General features: G+C 41.4%; 3 protein-coding genes across 8 annotated transcripts in view; 1 reads left to right on the plus strand and 2 right to left on the minus strand.

Moving 5' to 3' along the window:
• Window positions 1-17: 17 nt before the first annotated feature.
• On the minus strand, window positions 18-2,540 carry LOC114357331 (GPN-loop GTPase 3). Its single transcript, XM_028310894.1, has 5 exons — window positions 2,287-2,540; window positions 1,838-2,034; window positions 1,097-1,311; window positions 698-803; window positions 18-317 (listed from the first exon to the last, which is right to left on the minus strand). Exons 1-5 carry the CDS (start codon window positions 2,329-2,331, stop codon window positions 47-49), a joined length of 834 nt encoding a protein of 277 aa, XP_028166695.1. The 5' UTR covers window positions 2,332-2,540; the 3' UTR covers window positions 18-46.
• Window positions 2,541-2,841: 301 nt separating this feature from the next.
• On the plus strand, window positions 2,842-4,803 carry LOC114357330 (heat shock protein 68-like). The gene has a single exon (XM_028310893.1). The coding sequence runs from the start codon at window positions 2,899-2,901 to the stop codon at window positions 4,801-4,803; it is 1,905 nt and encodes a 634-aa protein (XP_028166694.1). The 5' UTR covers window positions 2,842-2,898.
• Window positions 4,804-5,956: 1,153 nt separating this feature from the next.
• cut (homeobox protein, cut) overlaps window positions 5,957-25,406 on the minus strand; it is a 198,333-nt gene continuing 178,883 nt past the window's right edge. For 2 of the 6 annotated variants that reach the window (XM_028310895.1, XM_028310900.1), the window contains 5 exons: window positions 11,762-11,874; window positions 10,869-10,943; window positions 10,287-10,432; window positions 9,281-10,185; window positions 5,957-9,185 (listed from right to left, as the gene is read on the minus strand). In XM_028310895.1, coding sequence (XP_028166696.1) covers window positions 7,600-9,185; window positions 9,281-10,185; window positions 10,287-10,432; window positions 10,869-10,943; window positions 11,762-11,874 — 2,825 coding nt within the window. In that variant the 3' untranslated portion in view covers window positions 5,957-7,599. Of the gene's footprint in view, window positions 9,186-9,280; window positions 10,186-10,286; window positions 10,433-10,868; window positions 11,057-11,761; window positions 11,875-25,406 lie in introns of all 6 variants that reach the window. The other 4 variants (XM_028310896.1, XM_028310901.1, XM_028310897.1 and 1 more) reach the window with 3 other exon arrangements.

Raw genomic sequence — 25,406 nt, forward strand, 5'->3', positions numbered from 1 at the left:
GAAATAAAAAAACCAAATTATTTTTTATCAAAAGTACTATATTGGCTCAATCATCATCTGCATCATCAGGGTCTTGTTCCTCAAAATCTTTTATTTTTACATCAGCATCTTCACCGTACTGTATAATGTTGTCTATGGTCAGTAGAATGTTCTCTATGCTCTCTTCCTCCTTTATGTTGAGAGGGTAGAACCGGACAAGGCTGAAGTTTTCTATGACCTCCCCAATGGCTTCTGTTAGTTTGGCGTATTTCTCGTGCCACTTCGACTTTGCATTTCTCATATCTGCTAGCAAAATGTGCGGGTCTGGATCCAAGTAACTGTAAGAAATAAAATCTATTTTTGATATTTATCTAAATTCAGTAAGTTGAAAGTTTTACATACACTTGTTAGTTTTACTTTAGTTTACAATTTCTAATAAAAGAAACAATTTTATTGCTTGCAAAAACACGTTTTCTGTATAGAAAAATACTATTTTTCAGATACGGACATGCATACGTGCGCCCGCGTTGATTTTAGCTAGAATTCGATTTTTGAATTGATAACTTAGTTCGCGACTTGATGACGTCACATTCCCCCAAAATTTGCCGCGCGTCAAATCTATGGGGCGCCATATCTGTGATGGGGCGCGTAGTAACACCATATAAAAAGTATCTCAATTGACTAGGAAGTTTACCCTATTGGTTAAAATAATACTAACCCATCCAGTTGACTTCTGGCTGATTTGCTAAGCAGATCCATTTTGGTCAGTATATTTACATGTGGCAATTCCAAATTCACCATGACACTGAGAGCTGCCATGGTGCCTGCAAGTAAAAGTAATTTCGTTAGTTTTAAAGTGTGCAAGAAGTTGACGAAAATATTGAGATTGGTGGATCACAAGTAGGTACTATGACAATTTGATAAATGTGTTAGGTATATCTTTGAATTAACGAAAAAGTTTTGTGTGTAGGTTTTGATAGTGAGAGGGTAGTTGCAAACTGCAGTTTTTGCATGAAAAAACTTCATAAACTTAAAAAGTGGATGGAACTGAAAGACTAGTGTTTTTTTACAGTGTAGTGAAGTGATAAGGTGTAGTGTGACTTTAAACAGCAAGGACCTGATAAGAACTTGGCACCGTCCACCATGAACTGTGAATCCACCATGAACACGACACAGATCCTGAAGTTCCATCGCTGCAGTTGGTCCACCAGCCGCCTCATCACGGGTAAGTGTGTGTACAGTTCTATTTGGCCGGGACAATCGAATAGCAGGTAGTCATCGTCCACATCCCCTAACTGTTCTTCTAACCAATCACAGTTTTCTAGTAAGGTTCTGCAAAAAAGTGAAAAATACTTTGTATGATTTGGTGATTGATATTTTTGTAGGTAGGTAGGTACATAAAATGCCAAAAAAGTTAATATTTTTAGATTTAAAAGCTCAGCAGTAAAAGCTGTCATTTGTATAGTTCCTCTTGATGATGATGATGATTTTCTTATTTGAATGAAAAAAATAATCATGTTAGTCTTTATATTTGAAGGACACTTTCAAAAACATAACTTTAAAGGTAGAAGGTGACAATTTAAGCAGATTTAGGTATGCTGCCACTGAATATTGTCAGCAGGAGGGATCATTGCAGGATTGTGAATCTTATTCTTTTTTAAAAAGGATGGGAATCTGTGTTTCCAAGTTTCAACAATCTTAGAATATAGTAGTGTCGTCTCAGCCAAATGACGTCCACTGCTGGACAAAGGCCTCCCCCAAGGTTTTCCACATAGTAGTCTTGATGTAAATTTCTGGATATTATAAACTCATAATTGAATGATTGAAATTGAGTCTTTAAATCCCAATTGCAACTCACTCTATGCAAAATACCAGGCCCCCATTAGGCCCAAACTGCAGTTCATCGTCCTCCATAGCATCATCCAGGTGTATGAGCTCTCGGATGTCCACGAGTGGCTCATAGTCGAAGTGTTCTGCAGCCGGGTCCAAGTTGACCACCTCCACGATGCGCTTTGTATCACTCGCATGCTTCACTATGGTGGAGCAGTAGGTAGACTGAGAAAACATAATTAAGTTATAAAATATAGTGTCTGTCGAGCTTTTTGGGCGTTTATCTTTTATGTTTTTAAGGATAGGTGACGGCACATCATGCTACATCTGAAGAAGTTGTATTAGGTGCTGTTTAGATACAAAAATGTATAGTCTGATGTGAATACACTGTACATACAAGTTTGTATGTTTGAACAAAGTATATCAAAAATAATAGTACTTGAAATATGATTTTGTTACATCAGTTAGCTTACTTACTTTACCGCTGCCTGCAGGGCCCACAACCAACTGAGCATACCGCATTGTTCTTTTTGTTTTTATAAAATTAAAAATACAGTACTTTTATAGGTTATGTTGACATGCCTGAATCTTGTTGTTTATGTTTAAATACCTAGCTGTGTACTATGCTGCTAATAATACTATTGCAAATGCTTTATTTTGATGGTTTGAAATAATTATTTTACTAAATGGAAAATTATAAAAACTGCAGGCAAATCTCAAATCTCACAAAGAATTGTCAACAATGTCACTGTCAAGCACAGCTGTCAAGTGCCAAAGTCTATAAACCTGTCAATGTCATCAGTTTTTTTTAAATTTCACTAGTAATGATAGCGGTGTATTGTTCTTTAGGAATAAATGTTTTAATACTTTTTTTAAATATTTTTCAATTATTATTTGATTTAATTAAATAATACAGACCTTATAGAAAACTGCTTTAGTAATATACCAGAAGATAGCTTTTATTACTGGCAGTTAGTTATGAATTACGTCAACAGATTTGATTTTTAGAAAAAAATATCTAAGTCAAAATAATCAAATTATAGCGAAACAAAAATTCATTGCGGTTAAAATAATATTTAAAATACAAAAATGCCAGCGGTTGGAATCGACTTAGGGACGACGTATTCTTGCGTGGGAGTGTGGCAGCATGGGAACGTGGAGATTATCGCCAACGACATGGGCAACCGCACCACGCCGTCCTACGTCGCCTTCACCGACACCGAGCGCCTCATCGGCGACGCAGCCAAGAACCAGGTGGCTCTCAATCCAAGCAACACAATATTTGACGCCAAACGACTCATTGGCCGCAAGTTCGACGACCCTAAGATTCAGCAAGACCTGAAACACTGGCCATTCAAAGTCATCAATGATGGCGGAAAACCAAAAATCCAAGTTGAATACAAAGGTAAAACCAAGCGGTTCGCGCCAGAAGAGATCAGCAGCATGGTTCTGACCAAGATGAAAGAGATAGCTGCGATGTACCTTGGGAAAACAGTGAAAGACGCTGTAATTACTGTTCCGGCTTACTTCAATGATTCCCAAAGACAGGCGACTAAAGACGCTGGCGCTATTGCAGGGCTGAATGTATTGCGTATCATCAATGAGCCCACTGCCGCTGCTTTAGCATACGGGCTTGATAAGGATCTAAAAGGAGAGAAAAACGTTCTCATTTTTGATCTTGGAGGAGGAACCTTCGATGTTTCCATTCTTACTATCGACGAAGGATCACTTTTCGAGGTAAAAGCTACTGCTGGGGACACTCATCTCGGCGGCGAGGACTTTGATAGTAGATTGGTCAACTTTCTTGCTGACGAATTTAAAAGAAAGCATAAGAAAGACTTAAAGAATAACCCGAAGTCTCTTCGTCGCTTGCGCACTGCAGCTGAAAGAGCAAAGCGGACTCTATCCTCAAGCACCGAAGCAAGTATTGAAATTGATGCCCTGTATGAAGGAATCGACTTCTTTTCTCGTATTTCCCGAGCACGGTTTGAAGAGCTCAACGCTGATCTTTTCAGAATAACACTGGAACCGGTCGAGAAAGCATTGAAGGATGCTAAAATGGACAAGACTTCCATCCACGATATTGTTCTTGTTGGAGGTTCAACGCGTATACCCAAAGTCCAAAGCCTGCTCCAAAATTTCTTCAATGGCAAGAAACTGAACTTGTCAATCAATCCTGATGAAGCTGTCGCTTATGGTGCTGCAGTGCAAGCTGCTATTCTTAGTGGAGAACGTCATTCAAAGATTCAGGATGTTTTACTTGTCGACGTCGCTCCATTGTCTTTAGGAATCGAAACAGCTGGAGGAGTTATGACAAAGATAGTCGAGCGTAATGCCAAGATTCCTTGCAAACACTCGCAGACGTTCACCACATACTCTGACAACCAACCAGCCGTCACCATTCAGGTTTACGAAGGCGAAAGAGCTATGACAAAAGACAACAACTTGCTTGGGACCTTCGATCTGACCGGTATACCGCCTGCTCCACGAGGAGTTCCACAAATTGACGTCACCTTTGATTTGGATGCTAATGGTATTCTTAACGTATCTGCTAAAGAGAACAGCACAGGAAAGAGCAAGAACATCGTGATTAAGAATGACAAAGGGAGATTATCTCAAGCTGAGATCGACAGGATGTTGTCTGAAGCTGAGAAGTATAAGGATGAGGATGACCGTCAAAGAGACAGGGTGGCGTCTCGGAATAAGTTGGAGACGTATTTGTATGGGGTGCGGCAGGCGGTAGATGAAAGCGGGGGGAAGTTGGGCGAGCCTGACTGTGGGAAGGCGCGTCGGAAGTGCGAGGAGGCGCTGAAGTGGTTGGAGGCTAACTCGTTGGCTGAGAAGGAGGAGTATGAGGATAAGCTGAAGGAGGTGAGCAGTGTGTGCGCTCCGCTGATGAAGAAGCTTCATGGGGCGGGGGCCGGGGCGGGCGGGGCTCGCCGGGGCGGCGGCGCTGGCGGGAGCGACGGCCCCGTCATTGAGGAAGTCGATTGAAATGTTGTTATCTTTATTTTGTTGTTTTATTTAATAAAGTTTGGTCTTATTCATCTTCTTTGTTTTGTTTCTTAACTTAGGTAGGTAGGTACTTACACTTACTTTTAGGTACATATTAGACCGTTTAGTTACTTGAATCTTCTACAGTCTACTACACGATAGTGTCATTAGTGTCGATTGTGTCAATCATTCAAATTTGAAACTGCTGGCAGTACCTTCTCGGTGATTCGACTTTTTACAATCCGGGAATCGAACCCAGAGTTTCTAGATCAAGGAATGTTGAAACACCTGGTGTAGTGTTTAAATAACATTTAAGGGTACTTTTGTTTCAGTTGTTAATTTATGTATGTAGTTCAGCTTTTTACAGGTTTTGTAGTCACTTTTGTTATTTATTTTGTGTTGTCGCTTTTCTCTCTAGGTGGGTAGCTGGAAGGTTTTCGAGTTTATCTTAGTTGGTAGGTATTGGTATTGTTGTTGTATTTTTAGTAGGTCATAATGTAAGTATTGTTTTAAATCTCATCGCATCTCTGCAAAATCTCTCGCTTCAATTTGACGCTTACTGAATAAAACAAACCACAGATTAGCAATTTCTTTATTTTTAATTTAATAACTTTAGAAATTGTTCGGAAAGAAGACAATGTGTCAGCATCGTTATTATTATGATATGAACAATAATAATTACCGCTATAATAATTAATTCTATCATTATTATAATGGAGATAACGTATGATAATCGTCTATGGAGCTACATTACTTATGTACAGGGCACTAGGTAGAGCCAGACGTAACAATCAATACAGCCCCCCTAGACAAAACGCACTTTTGATCGAATCGAAAATCGAATCCGTCAAAACTCCATACAAAAAAGGGGCTTTTCGACCACTTTTCGACTGGTTTGCGATTATAATTTGCACTTTGTCTAGACCCACAGGCTGCAGTACGTAGAATAATAGAATAACAAGACGTTTGGACATTTTGTAGGTACTTCCAACAAAGTCTATATTCGTAAATAATTCGTAAAATACTTATTCACTCCTAGACAGGATGCTATTACGCTTTCTACACTCGCTTACGCTTGCTAGGCGTTGTATGTTTTCTTGTTTCGTTTTGATCTAAGTAAGCAGTTATCACAAAAAAAATGCTCTGACTTATGATGTTTTTATGACCGAAATTACTTTTTCACTCTAGCATAATATTTACGACTATCTTTGGCCTTCAAACAAGATCAAAATAATTTTCCTTTGGCTCTACAACGTTGCTCAGTTCTTTTCGAAATTGGTTAGTATACCGAGCTACTTCTTAGCAATTTTTATACACATTTTTAGCGTTTCTTTTGTGATTAACGAATGAACACCTCCTGATCGTTTCCTATTACTTACTTCTCTAACAGTGTGATTTTTTAAACAATGATAACTATTTCGTACAAAATATCCAAGACATCTATCACAATATAAACAACAATATAATATTCATATACATATAATATTCTTTCGAAAGCAAAAGCTATGAAATGAGTCTATAAAATTAAATATTGGAAGCTTTAATATTTATTTAAAATGTTAAAAAATTTCCCTTAACGGTATTTGGAGTAAAATTAAAAGATTCGACAACTGTTAGACAGCCTAATATTTTAATTTAATATTGACTATTACACACTAACTTAGGCTAGCTTATTCGTTATATAAACATCGATATGTATGAAGTTCGGTATTCCTAAAACTGTAAATAGAAAGAGTGTCATCTCATTTTCCCGAATAAAAATTATCCAAATTGTCTTTTTATTAAATTTCCGAAATATTTGGGCCTAAAGCTACAGACATATGGTGATTAATTTAGATACATTTCCTTGGATACACTTTAGATTGACAATACTTTGGATTATCCATGAGTTATACCGTTTAGAAGTTTAATTGGGGTTCACTATTCGCCTACTTAGGTAACTAACGTTCTACCTACACGGCTCCTTAGATATATACAGACAGTACGACTATATACAACTCGATGCAAGGAGTATGGTTCCTTTATAATGTACAATTTACTTTACCCTAAGGAGAAGGAAATAAGGGAAGAAAGCGAAAATAAAATAAAAATAACTGAAATAAGATTAAAAGCAAATTTATTGCTAAAATAAAATAAAAACTATAACCACAAGCAGTTATAAACGTATACGTTTGTCTCTAAATTTGTACGTTTTCTAAAAATATATAAAATAATAGAAATGAAAACAAATACAGTGCAGGCGACGCCGCAGCAGTCGCATCACAAACTTGAGCGGTCCAATCGGCTATAAAATAATGCACAGAAAACATACTATAGTATAAAATAAACATTCATAATTTAATTATAAACTTATAACCCGATTATAATAATATTTTAAACCTCACCGGTTCATATAAACATAATAATACTTTTCAACTGGGGTCAATATAGATCATAGCTTACATTAACATCAGATTGCACTTTAAAATTTCATTAACAATAATGACCTGCTACCCCTATCGCAACGTATCTTACACCTAGGCTACGTATGTACACGGCTCACACACTTCGATACATATTTGGTATATTTATTTACAACAATCGAATCCACAAAGTGAGCCTCAACTTAACAAGTACTCAGATATTTGTACCTAACAGGGTACGCCTCCTTTCTACATTAAAAAATTAAAGCAAAATGCAATTTTGTATCGTAAAGTTTCCTCGAGGGTATGTACAGTCTCCGGCCTCGCTTCGAGCCGGGCCTCACTAGCTAACAATAAATAAGCGTCCGTCGTGATCACGCACTCACTCGACAGTCTAGTACTCCCACCGGTCGTCTTCTGTCTCGGTCTTGATCTTGTCCTCCGAGAGCACGTCTTCGGGCGGCGTGTGGGGAGGCCGCGGGGTGTGAGGGGTGTGCGGGGTGTGAGGGGTGAGCGGCGTGCGCGGCGCCGGCGACGCGGCCGGCGACCCGTCGCGAGCCACCGGCGCCGGCTCCACCCGCACGGTCTCCTCCGCCTCCCTCCGAAAGTCGTCGCTCCTCATCACGCAAACACCGTTGATGATCACCTCGTCAGGATTCCGCGGCTTCTCGTCCTGCCAGTCGGGGTTGACCCACTGCGGCGCCGCGGGCTTCCGCCGGCTCGACCGGCCCGCCGGCGTGGAGGCCGCCTTCGGCTCAGTCTTGGATTCCCCGTCGTCGAGCGAGTCCTCGGAGCCGAGGTTGCTCTCGACGTCGTCGTCCTCGAAGTCGTCGCCGTCGGGCTCGCGCTTCAGAGGCATCGACAGATCCAGGCCGCCGCTCTGGTCCTTGACGTGGTCGTCGGGCGGCAGGAGCCCGCGGCCGATGAGCGCGGCGAGGTTGGAGTTGGCGGCGAAGTACGGCGGGTACGGCAGCGGCACGCCCGCCAGCCCCATGCGCTCCTTCTGCAGCTCCAGCAGCCGCTGGTTCAGCAGCAGCCGGAACTGCACCGGGTCGAAGGGCGCGGACGACTGGTCCCGCACCGGCGGCTCGGCGGGCAGGCCGTGCGGCGCCTGCTGTTTTAGCCGCATGCGGTGGTTGTGGAACCAGTTCGTTATCGTTCTCGTCGACAGACCGAGTTCCGTCGCCAGGAATTCTATTGTGGGCATGTTCGGGTACGGGTCGAGAGCGAAGGCGAGTCGGAGCGCCTCCTTCTGCTCCTCGGAGAACAGGACTCGCTGCTTCTTCGCCGACGGCGCGCCCGAGGTGGGGCCCGGGGAGCTGGAGTGGTAGAACTCGGAGGTGTCGTTGGACGAGGTGTCGGAGGAGTTGTCCTGGCCGGGGCCGCTCGACCGCCGCCTCTTGTTGGCCTCGCGCCTCTCGTTCTTCAGCGCCTGCAGGCGGTCGATGTTGTGCGCGTCGCTCAGCCACAGCTGCATCCTGATGAAGGGCTCGCGGCCCTTGATGCTGAGCATGTGCCACGGCTTCGGCTTGGACAGCAGCTCGCTGACGGAGCCCTGCGAGAGCCCGAGCACGGCCTCGCCGAAGATCTTCTGGCCGATGTTGTTGGCGAGGAGGGCCTCCTTGATTTTGGTCGTGATGGTTTGCGTGTCGAGGTCCTGTGTGAGCGCGGCCATCTCGTACACGCTGGGGGAGATGTGCTGGTGGAGGTTGCGCATGACGCCGGGCGGGTGGTGCGGCTGCGGCGGGGGCGGCGGCTTGCGCTCCTTGTTGTTGTTGTCGTGGTGCTGCGGCGGCAGCGTGACGGCGTGGTGCGGCGGGAAGCCGGGCGGCGTCAGCAGCAGCGGCGTGGGCTGGCCCAGGTGGCCCAGGTGGCCAGGGCCGAGCAGCTGCTCCTGCTGCATCTTGCTGAGCAGGGACGTCGCGTCTGAGATCATTTTCTGCGTCGGGGGCATCGGCTTGGTCATGTTTGGCGGACATGCTGGAAGGAGACAAAAAGAACATCATTAGTTAACTATTCAGCTACAGAAACTGTGTCATTATAAGATGATGACGTGTTTAATGAAAAATACTTACGAGGTACTCCGCTGTAGTTTCCAGTCCTCATGAGCTTCTCCGGCGCGATTTTGTACTGCGACGCGACCAGCTTGTGGACAGCGTTGTCGTCCTCGAGGAACATTTTCATGCGGATGAATGGCTCCCGTCCCTTCTGCGTCAGCATGTGCCAGGGCTTCGGCCTCGCCAGTAGGTCACTGACTGATCCCTGGGATAGTCCTAGCACTGACTCGCCGAACAATCTTTGGCTGATGGAGTATTGGCTGAGCGCCTCTTTCACTCTTCTGACTATGTCTTCAGTGTTCAGATTGTTAAAGAGGTCGAATTGTTGCTGAGTAATAGGGGGAAGCACGGCTTTCATCGATCGTTGCGGGGGCTGGTGATGAGTCGGGTTGGTCGGCTGGGAGATGAGGCTGTTCGTGATCGAAGCCATCCTCTGCAGCGGACTCGCCGCCGCTGAGCTGCTGAAATCGTCATTAGGCGTAATCGCCGGCGGTAAAATCGCATTCCCAAGGGGACTGGAAGCCGACGAGCCCGTCGATTGCTGTCCAGGTTCCAATTTCGGCCTCACTAACGAGAACGCGCTACCCGCATGCCTTATAGCCTCTTCGGCGTCCATTGGTCTATCCTTATCGCTATCAGTCATTCCATTCATTTTGGCATTTTTATCTTTAGGTAGTGAGAGATCCTGAACCGCGCCGGAGCCGTTCATGTGTTGGTTCTGGGCTTGCTGCATGGCCTGTTGTTGGAGGGCGAGCAGGTTGGGGAAGGGCGGCATGCCCTGCATGTGTTGCAGGCTGGGCATGGCGCCGCCGGGCTGCAGCTTGGCCAGCTCGCGGTGGTAAGCCTCCAGCGCCATGCGGATGTCCTCCGGCGGCCGCTCCATGTGTGGCGGCATCCCGCCGCTGAAAAAAGGAGGAAACACGCTACACTTTAGTTCAAGATTTGCTGTTCTCGTTTGAAAGATTGGAAACATTTCATTTTTATGTTGATGGTCTAGAGATTAATTGATTTTTGAGCAACTTACGTGGGGAACCCGTCGCGGCTGTGGCGCATGTCCTCCACGCGGCGCGTCATGATCTTGGCGAGCTCCTCTTGGTAGATGCGGACCACCTTCTCTTGAGGGATGTCGTCGTTCTCGTACTTCTTCAGTCTTCTATTTTGACTCGAGTCCTGGAAGAAGAAAGTTTTTATTTAAGAAATCCTTTTCAAAGTTAATTTGATGAATTGTCGTACCTTACATGAAAGATTTGTCTAAATGTTTTCCTCATAATTATTTCCCTAATCGTTGACTTTGAGTCACCGATTCGGCATTGTGTGTATTCAAGACACAAACTCATATACATATACATTATTCAAAGAATGACAAAAACCATTACGAGTAAATCGAGGAACTCTAGAAGTATCGAAATTGTTGTCACTATTAATACCTACTTACATCATACGGTATAGAAAATCAGATATATTTATTGTTTGATACCTTAACAGTAATTAATGTCTTGTAGCCTTAGAACTGAAGGCTGAGCCCAAACGAAATGGGAAAAGACCCAGAAGAACAACGAGAAAAAATACACGAAAAAGAAGAAGAAAATAATGAATATGTAACAACCTTATTGGAGAACGGCGAAGGGCACTGCGTCCTCGGCGAGCTGGAGTCCTCATTGCTTCTGGAGTCGTCGTTGGTTGGTGCTGAGGGCTTCATGAGGTGCGAGGCCTCGCTGAGGATATGCGCGAGTCTCTCGTCACCCTCCCCTTCTGGTCGGCCGAAGCCCGCGCCGGTACCGTCTTTTGTTCCCACTGGAAGAAGAGAAACGGTTAGACATGGAAAAGGAACTGCTAGACTTAACTATAGAATAGATTACAACTACGTTAAAGGACGTTTAAGAATTCACACTTTAAGGCTGAGTTGCACCACGTATCTTTGACGGTAACTCTAACGATAACTGGTGTTTTTTGTATAGAGTTTGACGTTTGTCAAAGTTAAAGTATGATGGTGCAACTCAGCCTTAGTAACGAAGTCGAAAAGACATCAGACTATACATTTTTGTTGCATTATCGAACTTATCACAACTACAGAAGACCTCATAGTGTTTGGCTTGACGTGTCACCGTCTGTATGTAATGTAGACTAAGCTTCCGGATATCAAAAAATGTGCTAGTATTTGTATAGAATGACTCAGTCAGATGAAAGTCGTTTTGAATCAAAACGGTATTTAGGGAATTCCCAATAGTAGTATGAGTAAAGAACATGACAATTATTTTTCCTGATAGAAAAAATATTTTCAAATCAATAGACCTCATCAAATCTAGGGACTTTTTTATGTTGATTCATGAACTTTTGCAACACCTAGACATTCTATGTGTAGCGTCTTTGGCTTTATTACAAGTTTATTTTCAGGATTATAATAACTAACTTCGAACCGACGTATCTTTGAGGCGATCATTTAACTTAAGACAAAGTCTGGTTTAAAGTAACCATGTTAATACCATCTTGAAATCTANTCGGTGCTGAGGGCTTCATGAGGTGCGAGGCCTCGCTGAGGATATGCGCGAGTCTCTCATCGCCCTCCCCTTCAGGTCGGCCGAAGCCCGCGCCGGTGCCGTCTTTTGTTCCCACTGGAAGAAGAGAAACGGTTAGACATGGAAAAGGAACTGCTAGACTTAACTATAGAATAGATTACAACTACGTTAAAGGACGTTTAAGAATTCACACTTTAAGGCTGAGTTGCACCACGTATCTTTGACGGTAACTCTAACGATAACTGGTGTTTTTTGTATAGAGTTTGACGTTTGTCAAAGTTAAAGTATGATGGTGCAACTCAGCCTTAGTAACGAAGTCGAAAAGACATCAGACTATACATTTTTTTTGCAATCTCGAACTTATTACAACTATAGAAGACCTCATAGTGTTTGGCTTGACGTGCCACTGTCTGTTGTAGACTAAGCTACCGGATATCAAAGAATGTGCTAGTATTTGTATAGAATGACTCAGATGAAAGTCGTTTTGGTTAGACGGTTTAAGGAATTCCCAATATGTAGCATGAGTAAAGAATATGACAATTATTTTCCTGATAGAAAAAAAAGAGATTTTCACTTCAATAGACCTCATCAAAGGACTTTTTTATGTTGATTCATGAACTTTTGCAACATCTAGGCATTGAACGTAGAGCGTCTTTGGCTTTATTACAAGTTTATTTTCAGGATTATAATAACTAACTTCAAACCGACGTATCTTTGAGACAATCATTTAACTTAAGACAAAGTCTGGTTTAAAGTAACCATGTTAATACCATCTCGAAATCTAATTAGTCACTTTGAACTCAATAAGGGCGACATTGGCGTGGCAATTGTCGGGCCGTTACTGTCATATCGCAACAATATTTGAACTCGCGCTGCGTTTTAATTGCAGCTGAATAGGCGCGTGCGCACACTTGATGCGATCCAAAACCGGAGGTTACAAAAACAAAACGGCCAGGACGTTCCGTGTCCGCGTTAAAACGCGATTATCAAGGAAAATGGCGGTGAAAACTGTCGAAATTGTGTCTTATGTTTAGCGTTAGCGGTAGGATAATTATGTCATTTTAATGTTTAGATTTTAAACACGTATTGACTGTCAAGACGTGAATATGAATTTAAATAAGTATAACCAGGGAATCACCCACCTACAAGGATAAAAATAAGAACTTAGTTAATTCTAACTGTATGAAATAAAATATTAAATGATCAAGCAGTGTGCTAAACTTAAAGTGATCTACGCGAGCGTCATTATCAATCATTCAATCAATGCATAATAATTCGTCCACATCGTTGCAACCATGTGTTAACTGTTCTCATTCGGCTGCGCCCTCCTTAAACTCTTGCCAAGTAATAAATACACGGTTATATTTAAGACAATTGAAATTAGGCGAGTCATTAAAACGCAGCGATGAATAGCTTCAGAGATAATCGCTGAATGGGCATGGCCACTCGTCGCCTAAGCCCGTAATCCTGCGCGCGCGCAGCCATAAACAACGGGAGTTACTCCGCCATGCTGCCGTTCATCCTGTCAACATATTGTCTGTGGACAATGAAACGGCTTGATGATGATGAGGTGCATTTGTTTAATTGCCAGCTTAATTAGTAAGGATATCTCGGATCAGCAGTTATGCGGCTGATGTATAGCGCTCGCTTTTTGATCTGTTTTCAGCTTTTAGTTTTATGGCTCACATTTCGTTTGTGGCTAAGAAATAATTAGGTTCAGTGCTTAAGGTTATAGGGTTTCGTAAATTGCTGTTTTAAAATGCTTTTGTTCGCTAATTGGGTGAGGTTTGAGGCTGGCCTTATTTAGATTTCTTGAAATGCCAAGTACTTGATGTGACAAACATAATTTCGGCTAGTTTGTAAACATATCAACGTATTTATTGGCTGCCGAAAGAATTTGGCGTAGAACAAACAATGCAGCAGCTGACGGCCCCATTCCGTCATCTTATCTGCGAAACGATAATCGCCGAACAAAATGGCGGCCTTTAAGACAACAGCCGTTTTATGCATGAAATCCAACACTTATACCGTGAATACTTTATCTCCTGTAAGGTTCAGGTCACACTTATTATTGAAGTGTTCACCTGTGTTTCTGTAGAAAGCTATCAGACTATGATCAATTGAAAATTTTCATGAGTTGTTTAGAGAACTTCGATTCCTAAAAACAGTACTGCCTAAATTCTTCCTTTGAAAGTTTTTGTGGCTTGCAATGAAGTTATATCTTTCTATTTTAGATGGTGACTCTGACGCTGCATTGGAGAGACTACGTGATGCTGATCAGGGTGAGTGTTGCATGTATTTTCATTTGCTGATTCGCTGACAGTTTTTTGTGCCTTATCCTTATCCAAACAGATTGTAATATTGCTTCAACAAACGATTTCCAGCAATATCCAATTTCCCTGCGGTTTCTTAATAACTCCAAGAAAAGAAACGTTATTACTTATTACAGGAATCACAAAGAGTTTATCGTCTCCTTAAATTTTATTTTAAAACCGACAGTTTGTTAGCGATTTCGGTTTATTCTGATATTGTTAATTTTAGATGCGACGAATCACGCGAAGTCAGGCACTGATTAATCGACAATAAAAACCATAATGCTGTGCACTAAAGTTGTTTTCCGAAGCGCTCAGCTTTTATCGGTATGTAAAGTGAATTTTATTTATTGGTAATTAAAAGCGGATTTAAGGTGTCATTCGGAAAATGTGTATTTTGGACGCACTTGCGGTTTGCATACCATACCTATTAATAAGCTTTTCGATTGAAATTCAGCCCTTTCTGAAAAGCCGTGGCGCATTTATTTATCTTTTTTGATCACGTGACGTTTTGGTCGTAAATTGTTTACTCGTTTCAAGCGTGTCTATAAACTTTATCGCTTGTTTAACTCTAGAGAAGTCTACGTGCTAGATGATCGAATGTTAGCTTTACACGTCAAATTAACGAATGTCAGTGTATTACCAATTATACGATGTGTCGTCACGTTAATTGAATTTGCAACGCCTTTCTCTGGTTTGCGTGCGAGCACTCCACAAGTAGGTACTTTGTGTACTAACGATGCTAGTGTGCTGTGATTTTGTGCAAGCTCGCCAGGAATTAGTAAACTTGTTTCTACGGCCCAAGCTGAATTTTCCAGGACGATAGGCTGCTGAAATTTTTGAAATGACACTAATGCCCGTTTTCACCATCAATCCCTAATTTTTAAGTGATCCCTATGGTAACACATAACATGAATTTTGTTGTCAAAGTGATCACTTAAAAATTAGGGATTGATGGTGAAAACTTACCTACATCTTTCGACTAAAGGCGTACATAGGAAGAGCTTAACTCAAATAAGTAGCAAATTAGACAAGTTATTGGGACGAATGCTTCGAGTAGGTAGTTTTTCCTCTATTTCAGTTAGTTGTCAAGTTTAAAATTTGACATTTAAAAACTGTAGCTTTTATTGATTCCCATTGGCCAAAATATAGTTCAGCGTTTACTTTTCGAAAACTTTAAATTTCGAAAACATGATAGTATGTTTGAATAAACAGTTTTCCTTCGATTTCGAAATGTCATTGTCATTCATTTCCCACGTTCCGATTCGCGACCTGCCTACAGTACAACAGCCGGTCCTTACGCGGCTAGTTGATTTTTTATGAAACCGCCATTATGACTAAGGCGACGTGATCTAAATAAATCCACAAAATGGCCACCAAAGCACTTTGATTGTATCTCGTATGACCATAATGTTTTCAACTTTCGGCGTAATGACGTTAGACAATAATCCTTCAAACGTGATTTGAGGTTATAATTGCCGGCTCAGTTTAAATGTCCGGCTAAACTGGTACTTGCGATCTCTATTAAGCTTTTAGGTAATTATGGTTCCGCAAGACGGATCTCGGTAAAAAGAGAAAACGTCGAAGTTTAAGCACTTTATTAGCTTTTTATGAAAATACGGACAATCTCAGTTCATTCCGAGAAATGTTTGTTACAACAGATTGTCTATTAATATTGAATAGGTACGTCGAAATATAAAAACTTTTAATTTATGTTGTTTGGAAGTGTGCGCACCGATCCTGAATGCGTGATGAAGCGATATAAAAACTTGTGATCGAAGGATTCGGGTGTGAGAATACCCGTTATGCCAATAAGCGATCAAAACAAATTAATATGTGCGTCAGGCGCCGCGCGCTGCGGACAGCGATAACCAATTATTTAGTTTATTCCAAATTCATCCTCGACTCGACACACGAGACGTCGATAAATTTCAACACACGTCTATTAATGCCTTTGATCTTCTCGCAGACATTTTGTTATTCCGTGTGTCGCACGTTCAAAATTACCGATACGTGCCCCGGAGTTTTGTCAAAAATTGCGCTCGTTTCGCGCCAACTCGCCATCTTGTGAGACGTCACTTGGAATGGCCGCGCTGGGCGGGAAGCTCCCGCGAAGTATTGGGTGTGCTTTAGCAATTATAGTAAAAACCATAGGAATAGAAGGTGTTTGAATAGGAAACGGTGTTCGACCATTTGAATTCAATTGTTTTTCTTTCAACGCTTCATCATTACGATGTGCATTTTTGATGGATGCCAGTTTGGAGTAAAAACTGTTAACGCAATTAATGTGCACCGGTCACGGAACTATTATCGGGCATCGCCGATGGCGGGGACACCGGCGAACTTGTGGATTCAGGGACAACATAAAAACGGTGAAATTATTTGTTTATGCGACATTATATCGCGTGCGCGCACGCGAAAACTATTTCTTTGTAGCTGTTATTGATTGCTATTGCCGTATGAATATTCAGAGGCTTTGGAAAGTAAGGGGGTGGTGCCCTAAATTATCGTGTCACTGTGACAGAGTGAAAAAAAGTTGGCTATATAATTAGGTCCGATTGTGAGGGTAATGTATCAGGGATTGTAAATCAAGGTGGTGGCGGGTAGTCGGAAAGGGGTAAGACGCGCGCGTACGTCACGGGCAGATCGATGTCATTTGCATGCGCGCCGCCGTCGCGCGCGGACGTCAGGGCCGCTGGAAAGTGTCGCGGCCGCGGAAAAAACGCCTCGTTTGAATTGCAAATGCGGGGCAAAAGAAATAGTTGCATAAGGCATACTGGTAAAATTAGGTGCTAACGTGTCGTAGCGATGAAACGTACAAATGAGTATTGCGTTTCTCATTATTTGGCTAATCGTTGAAGAAATATTTTCTGGTTTATTATACCCGACTAAAAACATTCAGGCTGTAATTAATTGTAAAATATACAGTTGAATAGTTTCTAGAATCTAATTGGATTACATTAGAAGATACTAAATTATTGTTCGTAATGACACGAGCTTTTTATCCCGGAAAGCTTCCCCCGGGATCAATAATTCTCTCGGGTAAAAAGTCCGCTGCGTGCGTTTCTTCGGCCGGTGCGTGCGCTGATCGGCATCGCGTGCTAGATCGCAATCGCGCGGCCACAATTGATTCCAGAGGAAGCGATGATAGGGCCCAAGTTACAAGTTGTTCTATAAGGCTGATGATTCACCCTTTGTTTCATTACTGTCAAGGATTGACCAGAGACAAGAGAAAGTTACGAAACGCTTGCATTTTGTCCGTAACTATTGAAAAAATAAAAATATAGAAAGTATTTTCGTAATAAAAAATACTGTCACATAAGTTCTTGATTTAAGAAAACCGCTCATTTCTCATCTATCAAGTCGGTACCAAGAAGCAAGGAAACCACGGTTACATAGTAAACGCGGCGGTACTTTCGTTCTCATAATGATAATGCATGACAATTTCGGAGTCCGAGAACTCCCTGCGTGTTGGGAACTCATCATTGATGTCCGCATTACATTGTGTCATAGGCTGCGAGGGGATTCTCGAGACGGTGCGACCGTGAAAAAACAAAAGCATTTTCTCTTTGGTTGCGTAGATGAAGCCAGTGTCATAAAGAATTCGCCGTTCGAAATTCAAAAATTTGAATGATTCCTCTTTTGAATACCTACAACTAAAAGTTAGCAGATTATAAAAAGTCAGGGCGATTGTGGGTTGGTAAAAATTTCGATAGATTAAAAATGTTGTCTTTCCCCTCGGTCCCTGTCAAAAATCCCCGCGGCAAAGGTAAAAACGTTAAGAGCACTCGTCGCGCGGACGTTGCTAGTTCGTAACTAGATTCAATAATCAATTTTGCGAGCTCCGCAGAGGACCGCCATATCCATAGTGCTGCAACGACTTTGTTCACGGTTCAGTTGGCCGTTGCAAATATTTTCAGTTCGCTGTCGACTGCCAGTTTTATTTTGTAAAGGAGTAATTCAATTACATGCTCTTCAATCTTGGAGCAGTCAAAATGTTTGTCTTTTTATTGCAATTGTTTCGTAGTTTATTTGAAAATCTTTTAAGTCTAAGATTTTAAAGTTTATTTCTCTTTATTCTTATTTTTGTGCACGTCTCGTCTCTGTCAATTAAGAAAATGGATAGGTATTTTAATCTTACATTTTCAATAACAACTTAATGCAGTCTACATAATTACTTAATATTAGACCATAGACAAGTATTGGAACAACAGAACAGTTTTTCTTTTAAAAATTTAAACCAGCATTCGAAATTCAAAAGAAGAACATCGCGAAAGTGCAAGCATCACTACCGTATCGGCCCGTGGGAGCTTATCCGCGTAACTTTTAACGATAGCATAGCAAAGTTTTTTAACGAAATAACCGAATTTCGCTAACTACGAGTCGCTAACGCGGTTAGTCGCACCTGATCGTCTGCGGGCGAAGCGAGAATCGATATTGATCAAGTTTGCTTGCATTTACATTTTTTTACTTTGTGGAAATATTAAGTGAATGCGTATGAAAAGTTGAACGATGTTAGAACTTTAGAAGGATCTTTTTTGAGAAAATTGTTACAAAAAAGCAGTTAGGTTGTGATTTGAAAGGGCATTTGACGCGATAAGACCCTTTGCTTTATGTAGAGTCGCGTCGATGAGGTTATAAAATGCGTTACGATTTTTTCAATTGTTTCATAAAAATAGTTCGTAAACCTCCGAGGTCTGTGCCCTTTGCCCATAAACCGTTTTATGTCATTATTAGTTATTGACCGCGTGTTTACCGTTCGTTAGAAAATATTTGTGAAACTTTTACGAGCATCGTTTATTACTTTATCGAAGAAATTGCAGGCGGAGGGTCAGAATGTAAGACTTTGGTTTGACACACAGCTGCCCTGCTGCCTCTATAAAGGTATAGGTAATTCAATTGCAAAAATTAAATGTCGATGATTAATTTCGAACCACCTGTCTGGTAGTAAAGATATCGAAAGAGATAGTAATTGGACAGTAAATTAAAAGAAAGTTGTTACTTTGACAGCGACAGGGCATTTAATTAGTGGAATAGGCGACCCGCTTGTACTTTTGCGACTACCGCTATTTATTGATAGGAAGTCTCGTTTGTCAAATGAATAAAAGTAGCGGTTGTTAAAGGTTTTAATCTGACAATAAATTGTTTATTTCAAATAAAAAAACATTCTAGGGTCGCTGTATGAAATTACTAGCCTCAAACACGAGCGGTGATGGCTGATTGATTTGAATTTTCAAATAAAAAATAATAACCGCCTAATGAGAGCGGTGCCGTGACAAAGGAGTGATTTTTCACCGCGACCCGTTATTAGTGCATTGATTTGCACCCCGCGTTATTGATTGTGGGCGATTGATTGCGAACCGACACGCGAGCGAACGACGCCTTCGCCACTAAAAAAACACGCACCGCCTTTATGGTTCGAATTAGACGTCCCACTTTTTGCCGTTCGAAATTTAAAATCTTGATTACGTCAACTTTTTCCCCTCAGCCAGTACCAAACTATTTTCTTTCACAAATAAAATGATCTCTTTAGTGCCTTTCAAACGCTTCAAAACGAAATATTTACGAGCTCGTTATTTATACGGGCTCAATTGTATTCTACGTAGGAAAATAACGTCCACGTGACGTAATAAACAGTTTTAATTAACTATAAGGCGAGGCGGCTATCGAAGCGCATTTTAATTACGTGCACTGCGGTCACCGATTAATAATTTCCCCGCCATTATAAATCTCACCTTAAGCGAATTCACGGCGAAACAACGAGTCCTTCATAGCTCGCATTAAATCCTTACTAATTATGCAAGACAGGGAGCAAAGATGTAAAATGGCCGGTCACAAATCGCGTCCGATGTGACAGTTTAAACAAGCCATCCTGCGGGACAGATCCGTGATATACTCCCCGCACTCGGCAAGGAAACGCGCGCTATTAATTACGACGAATAATATGTCAGGATGCACTTAATATCCTATTAAACAGTTTAGCTTGGTGTAAACAAAATGGCGGAATTCGCGCCCAAATTGACGCGGCTTGAGTGGTCGATGCAATTGTCTTTGGTATTTAACTGCAAGTGTATTTTTTGTCTACAATAAATCTCGCGTAAGTTGTGAGGGTTTTCTCGAAATTTGCCAGAAACAGTTCCAGTGTCATTGAATCAAAGTTTAGTTTATTGGGTTGAGTAAAGGGAGCAAAGCGCCTTGAGAGCCCCCGACAATTAGCGGTTAATAGCCGCTAAAATAAGCCCGCGCTAAATTATCGCGATCGCGCGCCCTTGTTCTAGCGCGACAATAAATTTGTTGCATTTACACAGAATGCATGAGGATGAGAATATATTTGACTGTCGTGCTCTAGAATTTTAGGGCTACCCGAAGATATTTATTTGAGAATTAAATTAAACAGTCTTAATTAACAACCGTNGTAATTTACTAAAAGCGTCCAGTTTCTGGGTTCTCTCTTATTCCTGAAGTATTTTCTTTATTTTACTGGACAAAAGAACTAAGTCTTTGGCTATTATTGCAACAATGTGGTTTCGATCTGTCATCGCGGAATGTCCGCCAAGTCATTGTCCTTAATCCGCGAACCCTAGCGCCAGCATCTAATAATAATGCAAGTCCAGCGGCTGCAATTCAACACCTCCGCGAATTAATTAATTGTTTTATTTCGGGACTCAAGTAAATTGCGACGGAAATGCGCGGGAATAGACAAAGCGTTACATTTCATTGCGTGCTTTAGGCAAAGACATAAGCTGCGTACAGCCGCGTTCTAAAACTGAAGCGATCAATTTCAGGGCAGAAAACAATTATTTTTAAGGGATTAATTTTTTTTAATGCCCTGTTAATGCGGAAATACTTGAAGGTCAATGGTTATGGTTAACTGTGATTACTTTTTTATGAAACCCGAAGAGGTTTATGTCAACATTAAAAAGGCATTTATTTGTGTAATAGTTAAATCGTGGCCAAACATTCAAACCGCTTCAATGTCAATATGTTCCATTAGATACGTTCGTCACGCCCGATATCCCTGACTTTGTTTTTATGGACTTAATCTTTGTAACCTCCAATATTAGACACAAAAAATGTTAAGATATCCAAGTATTCGAGTAAACAATAAAAACTGTAATTACCGCAACAAAAATAGAGGCGAGAGGGACGCGTGTCGTGCGTCTCGTTCGCGCAGGTCGTTTACGCGGTGAGCCGTAACAATTACTTAGGTATTATTATCTCGAACAGTCGGTTAGGTATAAAATCATAAAGTATATAATGAGACACGGTATTATAAACATAAATGTTCCCGTAAAGAGGTCTGATTGCTTCGTCGGAAGCCGTCAAAGCGGCCGCGGCATTCCGCGCGAGGCTGACCCTAGTGCCGCTACCCGCCGACAGATGGCGTCGCCAGGACATTGTTGCGCGAATGCTCAGCCTTTTTCACGATACCTTTTTTCAAGTTATTAAAGCGTAAACGCACTTAAACTGCTGTTTAGTTTTTCAAACGCTTTCTAAGTGGGAGACGCTTAATTTTTTTGTCGTTTGTAATAATACCTCAGTAATTACGCCATAAATTAAAAGCGATCGTAATTTCATAAGGCGATGATGCGGGTGGACTCGTTAGTGTCATAAATGGAGCAGGATTCTGCTTCAGTAGTTGCGCTATTAGGCGTCAGATGGCGCTGCTTATTTATGTTTTACCATCAGTAATGTTAAATTTTTGTTTTTAAACCACTTAGGAACACGATTTTTATGGTCCACTTTTCGAGTTTGGAAATGTCTTGTTCTAAAGACATTACAGTGTTAATTAGGGTTACAATTAAGTGAGTTCGCGCGGCCGTTAAAAGCCGGTGCCTCTCGTTCGGCCGCTGACAGGAGTAAACAAAACACGCGCGAGCCGAAAGTTCGCCCTGTGTCGGCCATTAGGGCGTATCGCCGATTATTACGCGATTATCGCCCAAACTTATGATTTACGAGGGATTGACCTGTTTTATTTTCGACATGTCGAAAACCGTGCCCCTTTGATAGTTGATTAACATTATTAATGATGCGGTAGCTCGTGTTTCGTAGGAAAACGTGTGTAGGCTTTGTTTCACATGATTTATTTTGTTAACAAAAAAGACCCTTTGTATGTCAATGTCAGATAAGAAATTATTAAAGGTTTATGCGTTTGTTGATTTTAACTCTACATACAGTTTCAAGTTTAACTTTTGGCCATGGAAATATTTTATCTATGGTTAATAGTTTCTGACATGACACAGTTGTATGTAAAGATGTGAAACTGAACACAACGGGCAGTTCTGTCAAATAAAGCTTATTATATTGTCTCCCGAAGAAAATAGAGCTGATTAATAAAGAGAAAATGACGAGCCAGCATAATTAGGTTGCCTACAATGGCTGCCTCTAGCCAGTTGCATTCACCCGATCTGGAATTGGCTGGACGATTCGAACAAAGGCGGAATATTGTGTTCCAGAATGCAATTTGATTTGAAATAAAAACGGAACCAACGGAACGTTCCATTGTTCCACATTTAAATTTGAATTATTTTAATTACAGGATGTGACAGCGACAGTGTGAATGTCGTTACGTCTTACGTTTTCAATTTCTTTTTAATTGACATGCCAGACTTCCAGCCAGACCCTCGCTTGTGATCGTAATGAGTGTTTTATCTGCCATAAGATTGAGTTACTGAATCAGAACAGAGTGGTATGTGTTTGAACTTTTCTCAGACAAAAGAGTGAATGACTATAAATGCAAGTTTTAAAGAGTTTCCGCGTAACATCCTTCACTTATCCCAGACAAGACAATCCAAAGTTTAGGTAGCCGAAATCAATTTGCGTCCGATGTCCTTCCGAGCGAGCGTTCCGAAATGGTTTCCAAAGTTAGCGGAGGTTTCTGCATTCGATGGAGTGTTATGTCCTCGGAATTTAGCTTAGGGCTTCGTCGTAGCGATTTTAAGCGAAGCGACAAACAACCTTAAAATACACATCACATTAATAGACATTGTAGAGATGCTAAATAGGCTAAAAGCTGCAAATTACTAAGAAGAACCTATCTTCCAGGAAGATATTCAGAATTCAGATTCTTCCTGATTTGCCGAACGATCTTATTGCTCTTTTTCTTCTTATTCGTTTCGCTCTTGGCAGAGTTTATTGCTCTAAGTGTCACTAAAAGACACATAGATGTTCAACACTGAACCGTCCCCATCTATGACATTGTCAGGAGGGCGCTCCTATCAATACGTGTTGTTAGCTTGATTTTTGCCACTTGACGTTTCAAAATAGCTTGAATTCTATGTGACAGTTCGCTTCGCTCCATAGTGTGTGTAGCCCTAAAGTCAGTTTAAGTCTTCTAAACGCTTCTGACGCGCTGCCGGACACGTCGATAACTTATTGCTCTCGCGCGGGGCTTGCGTACTTAATAAGTTCGCATGTTCACAGACAAAGGTCCTTGTGTTAAGCACAACTTGCAACTGCTCTTTCCATCTATTCTCCAGTCTTTAACTCATATTTCAATCGGACTAAATTGGTTAATTACAAGCCCATTTACAGTAATGAGAGACAAAATACAAAATCAAACCGCCGAAACTCTGAACAGAACAAAACAACCGTTTTCGCCAACTTCGTATCAGCACACTTAACACTAATCGCTTAGAGCAGTCCTAATACAAAATCTGAAGCGCTCGACAAATCCGAGCACAATTGAATATTAAAATTTGCTTAACGCTCGTCGAGAGCACTACAAGGGCGGCGAAGGAGCAACGCCCAACTTCGGGCGTAAAGCGTGTCCTGCGCCGGCCGATAGTGCCCATTGAAAATAGATTTCCACGCCTCGGCCGCTCCGAGGGGCCAACTTTGTCCAAATATTGCCGCCAACATTTCTCTCCACCTCACGAAAAACTATTGAAAACCATTCAAACCCCACTAAATCCGAACGCGTAAGCGGAACTGACAGCTGTCATTTCCATTTTGACGCGCTGACGTCACGATCGAAATAAAGATTGGCGTTTTGCTGAATAGTGGTTATCTTTTAAATAAAACCTGCCAGTCGCGTGCTTTTTTTTTCAAATAAGCGTTCTAATTTTAAAATGGACACGTTAATTAAAATGGTTTCCAATCTATTTATGGCGCGTCTTTTCGAGTCATATGAATGTTGGCGTTTGCAAATTTAATTTGCTGCTAAAATGTCGATGCGGGGGTTTTGTTCGTACGAAATAAGGTTGAGTTTCATCGAGTATCGATCACGGGGAGTGTAGCAAAAGTCTTGTGCCGGCATTTCATCACTGAACCGTGTTGCAAGTAATAAGAGCAATAATTATGGCAGCCGTAACTAAGGTTAATTGGACCGAAGGATTAAGTGAATAAATAAAACGCGCTTAACTTAAACCGAAGCTTGGGGGTGGAAAAATGCATAGTTATTGTACCGGAACGGAATTAAAATTGATATACGGTGATAGATCGATGATGTGTTCGCGTGCGTGAAGGTAGCGAAATGTATCGTAAAGTGGACTGATTACCATAATCTAATAACTATTGGAAGTATCATTTTAAATTAAAACACATTCCTTCCTATTTTAAGAAAAATAAATTTCATCGTCTTTTACATCCAAAAGATTACTTTTTTTTAAAGTGCCGGCGATGGAATCTAGCATTTCAGCCAGGATTGCATGCGTCGGGTATTACGATAAACGATAGTCAAGTAATGCTCATGTCTGCCAACAGAAAAAAGTTAATATTCACAAATTCCTCCTACTTTAATTCATAATTGTTTTTACGCCGTTTCTTGCTCGGATCTAGTTAATAACAAATTGTATGGGCGGTCGTGTGGAGTAATTGATTTTATTGTCTATGGCTCGCATAGGGATATGCGTTTTTGTAATTACGCGATGAGATATAGTAATTAATATGGGACGGGGCTGTTTGCCGGTCATTAAGTATTATGCGGTCATATTGTGTTATGATATTGTCATAATTCTACTCCTGTTCAGGGTAATAAGTTCAATCTAGATAACTGAAGCAATTTATCATCCTATAAACAAATAGGTACTCATATAATTTTATAGTATAGTTACATCTAAAATGACGTTTGCTTGAAAATTAGAAAAGTGCTGGACTGTTTTGGGAAAAATTACCCATTAATGTATGTATTCGGCGTCCGTTGAGAGACTCGTTTGTCCACGCCGACAATGTAACTTGTATGTAACAGAAAACACATACATGTCATTTAACCTCAAAACCATCACGTGCGAACGTCGAAGTACAATCGTTTCGCAAACGGACAGGACGACATGCATTATGTATATATATCGTGGGAACTGGGAAACCGTGGAAATG

The sequence above is a fragment of the Ostrinia furnacalis genome, unplaced genomic scaffold (genome assembly GCF_004193835.3).
Source record: "Ostrinia furnacalis isolate ACB-3 unplaced genomic scaffold, ASM419383v2 OfSCF3137, whole genome shotgun sequence".
NCBI lineage: Eukaryota > Metazoa > Arthropoda > Insecta > Lepidoptera > Crambidae > Ostrinia > Ostrinia furnacalis.

Coding starts and splice junctions, on each gene's coding strand:
- LOC114357330 (XM_028310893.1), top strand. CDS start 2,899: ATGCCAGCGGTTGGAATCGACTTAGGGACGACGTATTCTTGCGTGGGA.
- LOC114357331 (XM_028310894.1), bottom strand. CDS start 2,331: ATGCGGTATGCTCAGTTGGTTGTGGGCCCTGCAGGCAGCGGTAAA. Junction 1,312..1,837: donor GGCCTGGTATTTTGCATAGA/GTGAGTTGCAAT, acceptor ACTTTTTTGCAG/AACCTTACTAGAAAACTGTG. Junction 804..1,096: donor CGGTGCCAAGTTCTTATCAG/GTCCTTGCTGTT, acceptor TTTTACTTGCAG/GCACCATGGCAGCTCTCAGT.